The 14,758-nt window shown below is 42.3% G+C and overlaps 1 protein-coding gene across 3 annotated transcripts in view; it reads left to right on the forward strand.

The window, feature by feature from the left end:
* Positions 1-9,158: 9,158 nt before the first annotated feature.
* Positions 9,159-14,758, forward strand: part of LOC138961378 (uncharacterized) — a 47,847-nt gene continuing 42,247 nt past the window's right edge. For all 3 annotated transcript variants that reach the window (XM_070332992.1, XM_070332993.1, XM_070332994.1), the window contains exon 1: positions 9,159-9,573. In XM_070332992.1, the coding sequence (XP_070189093.1) occupies positions 9,482-9,573 (92 nt within the window). In that variant the 5' untranslated portion in view covers positions 9,159-9,481. The remainder of the gene's footprint in view (positions 9,574-14,758) is intronic.

A 14,758-nucleotide genomic window follows, 5' to 3' on the forward strand; every position in this document is an offset into this window, starting at 1 on the left:
TGTTTACAAACTCCCGGCTCACACACACACACAACACTCAAACAAGGCACAAAGACTGAACACAATTTCTGCCCTTTGCCCTCGTACCTATATTCAAGCAATCACAAGTATTCACCAGTAATCACAACAAAATATAAATATATCTCACATTCACTCAAAAGAATCTTTCATTCAATACATGCAACATATTATTAGCTTGAGTAGTAGAGGTCCGAACACGTTTTCCACATATCCAGAGAACGGCTTGAACAACACTTTTGCAGCATTCGATACAACGTGAACACTGCCACCTACCACATCCAAAAGGCTTGGATTCAAATTCCTGAGAAGAGTCTCAACCCCACCTTTGTTTCCCCGCATAGTTGCACAGTTGTCCGTAAGACATGACGCCATATTCGTGAATGGAATTTCTCTGCAGTTTTCATCTCCACTGGAATCCACTTCTTTTTCATCATCAAACAGTGAGTTCTCCTTGAAGCAGTCAGTCAATACCTTTGTCAAGTTGGCTGCTGTTGCAATGTTCACAATAGACGAAGCAAAATGTTCAACCTTCACCTCCTCTGTATCTTCATCAAAATACTAAACAACAATGTTCAGCACATTGTCCATTGTGTTGTTGGTCGTCTCATCAACATTAACAGAAAAAATGTGTCCTGCAGCGAAGACCTAAACTCCTCTTTAAAAGCAGCAGCTAGTCCACCCCCCCCGCGCGGGTTAGGGGGAAGAATTTACCCGATGCTCCCCAGCATGTCGTAAGAGGCGACTAACGGATTCTGTTTCTCCTTTTACCCTTGTTAAGTGTTTCTTGTTTGGAATATAGTCAATTTTTGTAAAGATTTTAGTCAAGCATGTAAGAAATGTTAAGTCCTTTGTACTGGAAACTTGCATTCTCCCAGTAAGGTAATATATTGTACTACGTTGCAAGCCCCTGGGGCAAATTTTTGATTAGTGCTTTTGTGAACAAGAAACAATTGACAAGTGGCTCTATCCCATCTTCCCCCTTTATTCCCCCCTCTGCTTCTTTACCTCTGTAAACTTGTAGAGCTAGTTATTTTTCGATAATGACCCAGCAACCAAACAAATAACGAGCCAGCAACAGCCTGAATCCTCGATAGTGCAATGGGTTGAGAAGCTGTTCTGTTTTGGTACTACTTTTGCGACTGAAAAGTTCCGAACGCTCTATACGTACGAAATATACATCTCTGGAGCAAACAATACAAACATACCGCATTTAAATTAACAACTACAGGCCTGAACACATGAATCTCCATATAAAATCCATTAGTTAGGTTGTTTTCTGAATCTAGATCTGCCGTGCACAAACCGTTCATCACACGCAAATTCCCAAGGCAAGTAACTCATACTCTAGCCGACAAGAGTAGTTCCCCTTCTTTTAACGCAGTTTCTTCGACAACACTGACTGCAATCCGACGGTCAGTTTTCAACAATATTTCATTTTATAAACAGATCACACGCAACCAAATGCACACATCTCATCAATTTAAACAACATAAAGCGGTTTCATACACTATTTTCCCCAGAAAACTGAACTTCATACAGTAATTAACGTTGGAACATGGGTGCAAAAGTTCGTCTGCTAGTCCCATTTGACGAAAGAACATTATCCTATGCGATACTAAAACATAAACAGAACACACAATATCTTCCTTTACCGCCACAGCAGAATAACAGCATATCTGTGTACTTGATTTTAGTCTAAAACAGGGAAACTGACAAGAAGTGTTAACAGAATGGAATGATTTGCACGGAACTATACAACCGCGCATTAATCGATCGCCTGTGCAGGTTGACTGGTTGAGTGATTCGGATTCGATCAAACTTTCGCACAAAAACTCCTGTTTTCTTTGAATAACTGAAGAAAGGAGGAATAAAGAGGTTACACACCTCGTCTCAGTGATTATTAAAAATAATGGTCTCAGTTCGCGGTCATGAAAAAGCTCGCTGAAGCTCGCATTTTTCATGATCCGCCAACTTCGACCATTATTTTTAATAATCACTGAGACTCGGCATGTAACCTCTACTTCCCAGTCGCGATATAACCCTTCGTGGTTGAAAACGACGTTAAACACCAAATAAAGAAAAAAATAAAGAAAGAACAACGCCTTCTTGTCCTCAGCTAGTGCTGTGCAGAGGTCCAGCAGCTCGGGAACAATGCTGAAAGTCAAGTTGTGTTCAGCTAAAAAAGCAACGAGAAGTGCCTTGTGATGTGCAATCCTGTCACTCATGGCTGGCTTCCCCAACGCTGAAGATGTGCCTGTGCTGCTTCCCTCCAAGGTAGCCGTCATGAGCCTACTGCAACAAATAAAGAAAGAACACTCAATTTACACTAACTGAAGATGTGTTCACCAGGTTTACTATAAAAAATAACAACCCGCTCGTGCAAAAACATAAGTGAACGTGGGAGTTTCAGCCCATGAACAAAGAAGAAGACTAAAATAACTAAGTTAACAGTATCATTGTTCAGTTTTTAGAACGTTCTTGGGTTTTGCATAAGAGTCGATTCGCCCCCGCTCGTAAAAATCCGTCCGTTTTTCACCCCGCGCATACACACACAAACGCACACGTCAATTGTCTTTTGATGTGAAACATCGCGATGTACAGCCTCTGTTAAACAAAACGAACGGAGATAAAACACACTGGAAATGTATAAAATGTTTACATGTCCAGTGTGTTTTACCTTTGTTCGTTTTGTCAAACCTGAACTAAAACATTGCATAAAACATTGCATAAAACATTTGTTCCTCCCCAACTGGAGGTCAAGACCTGGAGAGCCATGGTTGTACAAAACATTTGTTCCTCCCCAACTGGAGGTCAAGACCTGGAGAGCCATGGTTGTACAAAACACTGTTTCCTCCCCAACTGGAGGTCAAGACCTGGAGAGCCATGGTTGCACAAAACATTTGTTCCTCCCCAACTGGGGGTCAAGACCTGGAGAGCCATGGTTGTGAATTTACTTTCACACTGATCCCCACCGAACAGAAATCAGGTTTAACTCAAGACAATTATACATGCACCGCCTCTCCCCACCCCCGAGAAAGTACGAAATAAGTAATTTAAGCATAAGCTTAAAGAAACACACCTGTAGATCCTCAGCTTTTTCATACAAACCGCCCACTCACATTTTGATTAGAATCCTTCTTGTCTTCTGCGAAGCGTGACAATGTAGGAGAGTCTATTTTTTATCCAAGTGTGTTGAGGTATCGTATGTATCTTTGTTTCGAGAATTTCAGTGAACTCATTTCAAAACAAAAAGAGGAGAGATAGAAAACCAAATTCTGGAAATAACTTGAGGTTTCTCCCCCGTCGGATTTAATTTGTTGTATTCCTTTGCAGTTGTGAGACAAACAGACTTTTGTAAAATAATGTACTGAGTGTGTGACGTTTCACATTAGCTGCAACAATATTTTAGAACCTGATTTGGCCTATATGGTCCGCTGGGCCCAAAAAGCAACAAGAAGCAAATCAAATCAAATCATTTTAGAACCTATTGATTTAAAACCAAAATCTGAATTGGACCCCGCAACTTAACGCAACTAAATCAGAACTGCGTGATGTCTGGACCCAATCAGACGATATAAGTATGTGACGTTTGAAGGCTGCAACATTATAAATGTCAACTATACCCCCCTCCCCCCTCCTTTTTGTGTGTTGTAAGCCTTCATGATTGTGACAGGAAAATAGTTTTTATCGCGTGGGTATAGTAGATGTGAAAATAGAATAGCTTCCCTTCCATCGACCGCTTACGTCAGAAGTTGCATCTATATTTAGTTGACGCTTTTGGAAGCAATACATCAACAGAGGGTTGGGTTTCTATGTATGGGGTTTTTACCTCACGTAAGTTGGTGTATGTGACATGAAGATACACCATATATGACGCCATGATCATGGCAAATTATTACTTAACACTGATTTAATTTTCACTGTTCTAACTTTATAATGTAGCGGGAGAGCCCCACTAGCTCAGAGTTGCAGGTACTCAGTGACCCCACCTTCCTTCTAGTCACCCCCACCTTTCCTGTAGATACCCCCATCCCCTCCCTTACAGCCAGCCCACAGCGATCACAGAAGATCAGTACCGAGTCTTTGAGAGACTATAAAAGAGGCCGGCTCTGCGAGTCTCGTCAGTCAGCGCTGAATAAGTGCTTGCTCTCTTTCCCTCGTCTTTTTCTCTCTCTTTCTTACACGCTGCACAAGTGTGTACTCTGTCTCTGTTTCGTAGTTCGTTTTGTTTCTCAGCGTTGAACAAATGCTGTGTGTTCTGCTTGTTCGTTGTCTCTCAGCGTTGAACAAATGCTGTGTGTTTTGCTTGATCGTTGTCTCTCAGCGTTGAACAAATGCTGTGTGTTTTGCTTGATCGTTGTCTCTCAGCGTTGAACAAATGCTGTGTGTTTTGCTTGATCGTTGTCTCTCAGCGTTGAACAAATGCTGTGTGTTTTGCGGCTTGATCGTTGTTATGAGGGGAGGAATTTGCCAGAGAGTGGGAGTGACGAGCCAGAAAGCAGTGAAGATGAGAGTGAGAATGAGAGTGAATGGAGTGGGGAGAGTGACGGGGAACGGCCTATCATCAACACTAGGGCGGGAAGGACAGTCAGACCCCCTAACCGGTATTCACCCTCATAACCACCTTCGTCATTGCCATCATCACCATCCTCATACATTTTTGCAGTGGCAGAACTCGTAATTGCGGAAGCCGAGCTGGACTGCAGTAACCTCCGAAAAAAGTTTCAGTGCGGCGAGTGCGAGATATGGCTGACCACTGGGTGTCGACTGCGGCGGCACCAGAGGCGATATCACCAGGGTGGCACCAGGCCGAAAGGTGTGGTCGCTACCCTGCCAGCGGCTCAACCCGGAGAGAAGGACGAGGCCCCAACCACACCCCAAGAGGAAAGCCCACCCGTGTCCCGGACCCCAAGCCCCGATGTCAGCCTACCCACTTCCCCGTGCGTGGTTGAAGACGACGCCCTGACCTGCGCCGACTTTTCGCTGGAGGAACTCCTCGACGAGTTCGATGTACACGAGAAGGGTGCAGTCGAAGGCTCTTTTGACGGCCCTACTTCTTCGCGTTACAACTACGGTAAACGCGTAGTTCAAGTTTCGGTTGTGAGTCATGATGTTCAGGAATAATTATATGGTATACTCAATGCGATTTTGTACATTTTTTTCAATTGTGTCACGTTCTGGAGACACTGATGCCAATGGGATTACTCAATATTGAGAAACATTTTGAGGCGACAGTACTATATCAAGTTGGATGTACTTGACGATATCACGGGCGTGTGTCTGTTTTTGTATTTGTGTGAAATTAACATGATTTAAATTTTTTGAATGATCGTTTACTCGGTAGGCTGAATTTGACTGATTCAGCTAATGAACAATGCTACTAGTACTAGCCTTCAACTGGGCTAAATGATGTCTTGCACATAAAACTCGCGAGTGTATCGTAACCCATGTGTATCGTTGCGATTTTTCCCAATTTTCATCACATATTATTTCTGGAGATCAGTAAAGTCTGAGTAGTAGTCGGTTAAAAGTCCAAAGTTAAGCCCTCAGTGCCATTGGCCCGTAAAGCTACCTATTTACGATTTAGGCGCAGAAACCCCTACAATTGATGAACGGGAATTATAGTTGACACATATATTTTGGGTAATGAACTCGTATCCAACTCATGACGTGGCCTTTACTGTAAAGCCGTGAGCGAGAGTTTTTGTGAGTATTAAGCTTGGGCATACAAGAGCGCACATTGACTTGAAAGAGAAATCCTATATTATCAACTAAACGGGTTGATGGGGATAAAGGTTGCTTTTTGTATGGTAGTGTTGACATTGTGTTACTTTTTCTCTGTGGAGAAAATTGACTGATCAAGATTGGATTTTTGCTGTAGTTGTGTTTGGGTTGTTTTCCCATGGATATGCAGCATTGTCTGATTGTCAAAATATTGTCTAATAAAAACTGGTTCGATTGTTGATGATGTTGCTGTGTTTAAACATGTATTATTTTGATTTTGTGGATGCATTTACTGATGTCTAGTCATTTGTTTTGACTAATGTGAGGGCACATTAGGTCTAAGGAGGGGGGAGTGTAGCGGGAGAGCCCTACTAGCTCAGAGTTGCAGGTACTCAGTGACCCCACCTTCCTTCTAGTCACCCCCACCTTTCCTGTAGATACCCCCATCCCCTCCCTTACAGCCAGCCCACAGCGATCACAGAAGATCAGTACCGAGTCTTTGAGAGACTATAAAAGAGGCCGGCTCTGCGAGTCTCGTCAGTCAGCGCTGAATAAGTGCTTGCTCTCTTTCCCTCGTCTTTTTCTCTCTCTTTCTTACACGCTGCACAAGTGTGTACTCTGTCTCTGTTTCGTAGTTCGTTTTGTTTCTCAGCGTTGAACAAATGCTGTGTGTTTTGCTTGTTTGTTGTCTCTCAGCGTTGAACAAATGCTGTGTGTTTTGCTTGTTTGTTGTCTCTCAGCGTTGAACAAATGCTGTGTGTTTTGCTTGTTTGTTGTCTCTCAGCGTTGAACAAATGCTGTGTGTTTTGCTTGATCGTTGTCTCTCAGCGTTGAACAAATGCTGTTTGTTTTGCTTGTTCGTTGTCTCTCAGCGTTGAACAAATGCTGTGTGTTTTGCTTGATCGTTGTCTCTCAGCGTTGAACAAATGCTGTGTGTTTTGCTTGTTTGTTGTCTCTCAGCGTTGAACAAATGCTGTTTGTTTTGCTTGTTTGTTGTCTCTCAGCGTTGAACAAATGCTGTGTGTTTTGCTTGTTTGTTGTCTCTCAGCGTTGAACAAATGCTGTGTGTTTTGCTTGATCGTTGTCTCTCAGCGTTGAACAAATGCTGTGTGTTTTGCTTGATCGTTGTCTCTCAGCGTTGAACAAATGCTGTGTGTTTTGCTTGATCGTTGTCTCTCAGCGTTGAACAAATGCTGTGTGTTTTGCTTGATCGTTGTCTCTCAGCGTTGAACAAATGCTGTGTGTTTTGCTTGATCGTTGTCTCTCAGCGTTGAACAAATGCTGTGTGTTTTGCTTGTTTGTTGTCTCTCAGCGTTGAACAAATGCTGTGTGTTTTGCTTGTTTGTTGTCTCTCAGCGTTGAACAAATGCTGTGTGTTTTGCTTGATCGTTGTCTCTCAGCGTTGAACAAATGCTGTGTGTTTTGCTTGTTTGTTGTCTCTCAGCGTTGAACAAATGCTGTTTGTTTTGCTTGTTTGTTGTCTCTCAGCGTTGAACAAATGCTGTGTGTTTTGCTTGATCGTTGTCTCTCAGCGTTGAACAAATGCTGTGTGTTCTGCTTGATCGTTGTCTCTCAGCGTTGAACAAATGCTGTGTGTTTTGCTTGATCGTTGTCTAAAATTGAAGGATTGTTTGGTGCCTTGTTTGATGAGTTTGTTTACTTACTTTTCATGTATTATAGTGTAAATAAAACCTTGTAACTGTTCTCTGAGTAGTGGTGAACATCATTGTACGTACGAGAGGTGAGCTTGAACATGCGTGTGTCGGTGAAAGAACGACGGTAAGTGTGCGAGCTTGCTTTGTGTCATGTATTGTGACTTCTGCCTCTCCTTGACTGTTGTCCTGTAAACATGTGTTGTTAAAACTGTAGGCTACTGTACGTGGCAAACTCTAACATCCAAAACACACATCACAATATTCATGTAACACACAGTCTAGATCACTAAAAAACACACAGGGTTTCCTCTGAATACCGAGGTCGGCTAGTATTGTAGGCACATTTATTGAACAAAACGCGAGGCATAGACTAGACATGAAAACCCCGTGTTACTGGGTGCCATCCAACTGGTTGGGAAGAAGCCGCAGAGTGTTACTGGGTGCCATCCAACTGGTTGGGAAGAAGCCGCAGAGTGTTACTGGGTGCCATCCAACTGGTTGGGAAGAAGCCGCAGAGTGTTACTGGGTGCCATCCAACTGGTTGGGAACAAGCCGCAGAGTGTTACTGGGTGCCATCCAACTGGTTGGGAAGAAGCCGCAGAGTGTTACTGGGTGCCATCCAACTGGTTGGGAACAAGCCGCAGAGTGTTACTGGGTGCCATCCAACTGGTTGGGAACAAGCCGCAGAGTGTTACTGGGTGCCATCCAACTGGTTGGGAAGAAGCCGCAGAGTGTTACTGGGTGCCATCCAACTGGTTGGGAACAAGCCGCAGAGTGTTACTGGGTGCCATCCAACTGGTTGGGAACAAGCCGCAGAGTGTTACTGGGTGCCATCCAACTGGTTGGGAACAAGCCGCGGAGTCTGATTGTTTGAAATCACAAAACATCTCAATTTCAACTAATCCGAACTAATGTTCATGCGCACAGTTCTTAAGCAAACCATGGTAGCTTAAAAAATCAAAACATAACAAACACATGAGCATTTTTCTTCTTATTATTATTATTATGATTATTATATATAACATGCCAAGAACCACAGGAATGGTATTACGACCAAATCTGATCAACTGTAATTAAAAGTCACGCAAATAAATAAAGAAAGAACAATTTGCACAGAGATAGGTTAATGAAACAAACAAAGCAATCCAAAACGAAATCAGTGTCAACAGACTTGGTGTGAACAAAAACCAAACCAAAACAAAGCGAAACCATTGTCTACAGACTAAGTAACTATATTATAAGAGCTTGTGTTTTGTCTGCAAGGTACGTATGTACCGTAAACTACCTTGTATACGCCCCTCCAACACGCACCTTTCTGTGTGAGAGAGAGAGGAGAAAGGTTTGTGCAATAGCGCATCTGTCGAACACTTCTATGCCAAATGACCAAAATATCGTTATTCTAGCTACGGAACCGCTCATGCAAAGGGTATAGTACCTAGTAAACGCCCACCCCCAACTTTTGGGCGATATTGGTGCACAAGGGGTGTGGGCGTATACAAGGTAGTTTACGGTACATTGCTGTATGAAGAAAAGCTGTCTTCTTATGGATGGCATTCAGCGGACTAATTTATCGTCGGGGCAAAGCATGTCTCAACCTCACGACCCGCACTCCCCCCCCCCCCCCCACACACACACACACTCCGCCCCTCGGGTTTCCCAACCATCTTCACCCCCACTCCTTGTCACGGCCAAGCAAGGACAGGTGGATGAGCGAAATCAACGAAGCGAAACGGTAGGCCCTTAAAACAAACGGTCACACTCGGTCGGGAGTAGAAGAGTCAAGGGGAAGGCCTGAGAGTAAAGCGTGACGCAGTCAGTTTCAGTTCTCGCTCAAGGGCTGCTTGTTAAAAGAGTCGGACGTTAATTGATATTACTCTCTGATCAGTCTCCCTTTGAAGGAGAGAGAGGAATAGCTATATTTTGATATACTCCTCTGATCCAGCCCAGAGCTGATCAGTCCCCTTTGAAGGAGAGAGAGGAATAGCTATATCTTGATATACTCCTCTGATCCAGCCCAGAGCTGATCAGTCCCCTGAAGAGGATTTGATAGAGGTATTCGTTGGTGGTTTTCTTCATACACGATGGCGACTTTATCTCTAGCAGCCCTATTGGTAGTTTTCGCCAGCTGTTGCTTCATCTCTTCTGCAGTGCCCCCTGTGGCTCGTTTGGGAGGGTGAGTACTGTAAATATTTATTTCATGATCTGTACAGTACAATCGTCTTTATTCTCGATTAATCGTCGTCGTTATTGCTTTCTTGGTACGAAGAAATGTTCTGATTTGTAGATATATATATATATAAATAATAAAACCGTTGTCATCATCACTGATCATTATTGTTGAAGTTTTTCTTGATATAATGAGAATTTCTGGTTTGTGGACACACAAATTATCAATATTACAACTCTCTCTCTCTCTCTCTCTCTCTCTCTCTCTCTCTCTCTCTCTCTCTCTCTCTCTCTCTCTCTCTCTCTCTCTCTCTCTCTCTCTAAGCGATGCCTCTTTTCACTTTTTCTTCACGTGAGCATATTTTAACGGAACCTGAATTATCCTGAGGTCCTTTTTTTCTGTTATTTTATTTTGTTCCTTACCTTTTCTCTGTTTTCTCTTTCCTTGGTTACAATCTAATGTTGGGAAAATTGTTGTTTTATTTTATTACATTTTGTTTTATTGAAGATTATAACACTCTGCCCTTGGACGGGTGTAACGTAATTGACGATATGATCTTCACGGAAAAGATTTTTACGCTTATGGGATATATATGAATAACTTTTTTTTTTACTGTTGCACTTGTAAAACTTTACAGAAACAACATCACGTGTGTTTTTCTTAAAGGTAGACAGTTTGTATACACCAACCACACATCATCATAACAACATGTCCTATTTTTGCAACAGTAGAGTTTGAATTGCAAATGCAGAAACTTTAGTAAGCAGAAGAAGATGGCCAAGCCTTTAAAACGTCGCTCGAAGCGGTGACTTTCACTCTGCCTTGCCAGATGTTTTACTATCTGCTGTCGTCTGTTAAATGGACTGCACATTTATGTTTCTCCGTTATACATCCCTTTCTCTTTAGATATCCTGTACCTTTCCCTGACGTAGGACCTCTTCCACAACGTTAGGCAAAGGTATGGTACATTCTAAGAAGGATATGATATGGCCCTTCGTGGTCGGCTGGGCGTTAAGCAAACACACAAACAAAAAAATTCTAAGAAGGATAGGATGTACATAAAAGGTTGTACCTCTTTTCCACAGAAATAGACCTAAATGTAAATAATTTTAAACACGAAGACTGCCGTGCGACCTGAGAAAGAAAACAAACGTGCATGGCTCACGCATAGCCATACAGGGTGGAGGGACGTACAGAAACAACCAACCAACCAACCAACCAACCAACCTACCAACCAACCAACCAACCTACCAACCAACCAACCAACCAACCTACCAACCAACCAACCAACCTACCAACCAACCAACCTACCAACCAACCTACCAACCAACCAACCAACCTACCAACCTACCAACCAACCAACCAACCAACCAACCAACCTACCAACCAACCTACCAACCAACCAACCTACCTTTTTCAAACCAAAATGAAGTGACTAAGGTGTTCCTCTAATAACAAAGATATTTTTGTTTGAGTCCTCGAATTTCTTCTTGTTGGTATGCACTGAATTTGAAAAGATATGTACGAAACATTCCCCAAGGTGTAAATAGCTTTTCACCAGGACCCCCCCTCTCCCCCCCCCCCCCCCCCTAAAAAAAATAAAAAATAGACAAGAAAAAATGAGAGAGGCCGTGGGTAGATGCCGTTAGATGCCACTTTGATTGTATACGTGCATTATCTTTCACCATACTGATTTTTTACATTTACGATCTTTCTTCATAAGTATGTTTCTGCCTTTTATTGAAGTTTTGCTGGGAAGGCTGCTTGTGGATCTGCGTTCTTGTCTTCTATCAAGTGAAGTTGTGTTTCCCATCTGTCACTTTAATGCCCGTTCCTCTTATGCCTGAGAGCACTCTACCAAGTGTGACAAATGACAACGAAACAACTGTATTACCCCTTTTGCAAATTCATAAACGGGAGTTCAGAAGCTGGCGACTAAACCTGAAACATTTGATAAACGTTCATCACGTAATATATAATTAAGCTCCCCAATCCCCCCCCCCCCCCCCCCTTCTATTTTGTGTGTATGTGTTTGTGGTTGATGAGGCACAGGACTGGTAATGTGTAATTTTAATAAACGCACTTATTAATTAATTGTTTAGCTTCCGAGCTGAAATGCAACCCAATAGTTTGGACAGAAGCAAAAAATATTTTACCACAGTTCCAATCAGTTTGCTTTAAACAAAATGTTTAAAAAAACAAGTCGCGTAAGGCGAAAATACAACATTTAGTCAAGCTCAGTCGAACTCACAGAATGAAACTGAACGCATTGCATTTTTTCCGCAAGACCGTACACTCGTAGCATCGTCTGTCCACCGCTCGTGGCAAAGGCAGTGAATAACAATCCAGAAAAGCGAGGTAGCGGTTACGCTGAGGAGGATAGCACGCTTTTCTATATCTCTATTCTTTTTAACTCTCTGAACGTGTTTTTAATCCAAACATATCATATCTATATGTTTTTGGAATCAGGAACGGACAAGGAATAAGATAAAATTGTTTTTAAATCGATTTCGTAAATTTTATTTTAATCATTTTTTTATATTTTTAATTTTTAGAGCTTGTTTTTAATCCGAATATAACATATTTATATGTTTTTGGAATCAGAAAATAATGAAGAATACGATAAACGTAATTTTGGATCGTTTTATAAAAAAAATTATTTTAATTACAATTTTCAGATTTTTAATGACCAAAGTCATTAATTAATTTTTAAGCCACCAAGCTGAAATGCAATACCAAAGTCCGGCCTTCGTCGAAGAATGCTTGGCCAAAATTTCAATCAATTTGATTGAAAAATGAGGGTGTGACAGTGCCGCCTCAACTTTTACAAAATGCGGATATGACGTCATCAAAGACATTTATGGAAAAAATGGAATCTGAGGATATCATACCCAGGAACTCGCATGAAAAATTTCATAAAGATCGGTCCAGTAGTTTACTCTGAATCGCTCTACACACACACAGGCTGCTCCGCCTGGCGTCTGGCATTATGGGGTTAGTGCTAGGACTGGTTGGTCCGGTGTCAGAATAATGTGACTGGGTGAGACATGAAGCCTGTGCTGCGACTTCTGTCTTGTGTGTGGCGCACGTTATATGTCAAAGCAGCACCGCCCTGATATGGCCCTTCGTGGTCGGCTGGGCGTTAAGCAAACAAACAAATACACACACACACACACACACACACACATACACCACGACCCTCGTCTCGATTCCCCCCCCCCCCCCCACTATGTTAAAACATTAAGTCAAAACTTGACTAAATGTAAAAAGGTAACTACAGTGCAGCCTCAACCTTTGCAAACAGCCGGATATGACGTCATCAAAGACATTTATCAAACAAATTAAAAGAAAAATATGTCGGGATAGTTTCTGGAAGAACTGACATGTACAGTTTCACACACATCCGGTAGTTTACCTGGAATCGTTGTACACGCGCACATGGACACACACAATCACACACACACACACCATCTAAGACTTTGTCTCGATTCCCAGTCAATCTGAATTTTTTTGGTCAAAATTTGAAAACAATAGCACACCGACGACAGACGGCCACTGTTTCATAATCAAGTTTATTACCTCAGCTCGGACTCCAGGTGATTCATTGCAATCCGCATGTCCACTAAAACTTTTGTGGTTGTACAACAGAGATTAATGGAGTAGTACATTATCTTGCTTTTCTCTTGCCATGTCCGTGGCCCCTTCCCCCCTCCCCTAACAATTTGTTGGTTTTGTCTTGACATGTCCGTGTCAACCCCTCAAGGCCCCCCTCCCCCCTTTTCACTTCTTGTCCACTTGACATTTCCCCTGTGTCATTCTTGATAGCAGTTGTAGGTTGTACTACCCTTGTGTTGCAGAAGATCGGGGTCAAAAATATAAAGTTCTTCAGTGATGGGGTATTCTTCCAGGTTATGTGTTGTGTAAACACAAGTTATGGCTCATTCCCAGAGCGAAGATGCAGGACAATGCGTAATGATATGATGGAACTTATAATTATTGTTGAGCGAGTTCTCCTGCCGAACACATTGTGGACAATAGCTGTATGAGGCTGTGTGTGGAACACATTGTGGACAATAGCTGTATGAGGCTGTGTGTGGAACACATTGTGGACAATAGCTGTATGAGGCTGTGTGTGGAACACATTGTGGACAATAGCTGTATGAGGCTGTGTGTGGAACACATTGTGGACAATAGCTGTATGAGGCTGTGTGTGGGATGTAAAGAAAACAGGTTGTGTCAAAACAACAAGTATACTGAAACCACAAAATTACGCACACTAGCGATTGGTTGGTCAGTCACTGTTGTGTATCGCGGTTCAGCATATATTGTTATCCGAGACCGATGCAAGTTTGTTTGTGCGCGCGCTTGAGTGCCTCTGTGTTCTCGCTGCAGAGAGGAAACAAACACACGTACACACACACACGCATACACGCACGCACGCACGCACGCACGCACGCATTTTTTCCCATTGTACTGACATTAGTGGCAGCCGATGTTCCGTAAAAGCTAAGAGTTTTAGTTAGTTTCCAAATGAATCATTCTGTGAGTTTTTGTCGAGCATGTTTCGGACTTTCGTAACGTCACTGCTGCAACACCATTTTTAGCTGATTAATGTGTGTGTGTGTGGGGGGGGGGGTGATTTGCGTATTTTACAAAGGTGAATAAACAGGAGAAGTCGGAATCAAAATGTCCAGAAAAGGGTAATGCGATATCACTAGAATATTTAACAAGGATTGGTTTGCGACAGAAACAATTAGTAAAATAGTAAGAACTGTAAACTGTGATTTTAATAATGCAAGATCTGGTTTGAAGGCTGGCTTCCTAGGCCTATTTCTGGAAATGTACCAGCGATTTGTGGATAACGTATGCGGATATTGTGATTTGCGATCGCTTTTCAGAATCTGCTCTGTGTAAAAACTGTATGAGCAGCGTTGAAAAAGGTCACTTCGTGTGGTTGTATTTTGAAAATACAATTCCGAAAAAGTCGTGGCCATATTCAAACACCTACGTAACCCATGATTGCTTATTTCGTGATTAAAGGGGTTACTTACTGGTTCATTTAAATCCCAGGTCAGATTCAATTAAAATTAAGTGCATATAGGATCCTCCGAGCAAAATGTAGAAATCTGTAGGAAGAAAACGGGGGGTCACCTGGTTACATTTCTTTGTTACAATTTGTATGTACATATCC

The sequence above is a fragment of the Littorina saxatilis genome, linkage group LG3 (assembly GCF_037325665.1).
Source record: "Littorina saxatilis isolate snail1 linkage group LG3, US_GU_Lsax_2.0, whole genome shotgun sequence".
In the NCBI taxonomy this organism is placed as follows: Eukaryota; Metazoa; Mollusca; class Gastropoda; order Littorinimorpha; family Littorinidae; genus Littorina; species Littorina saxatilis.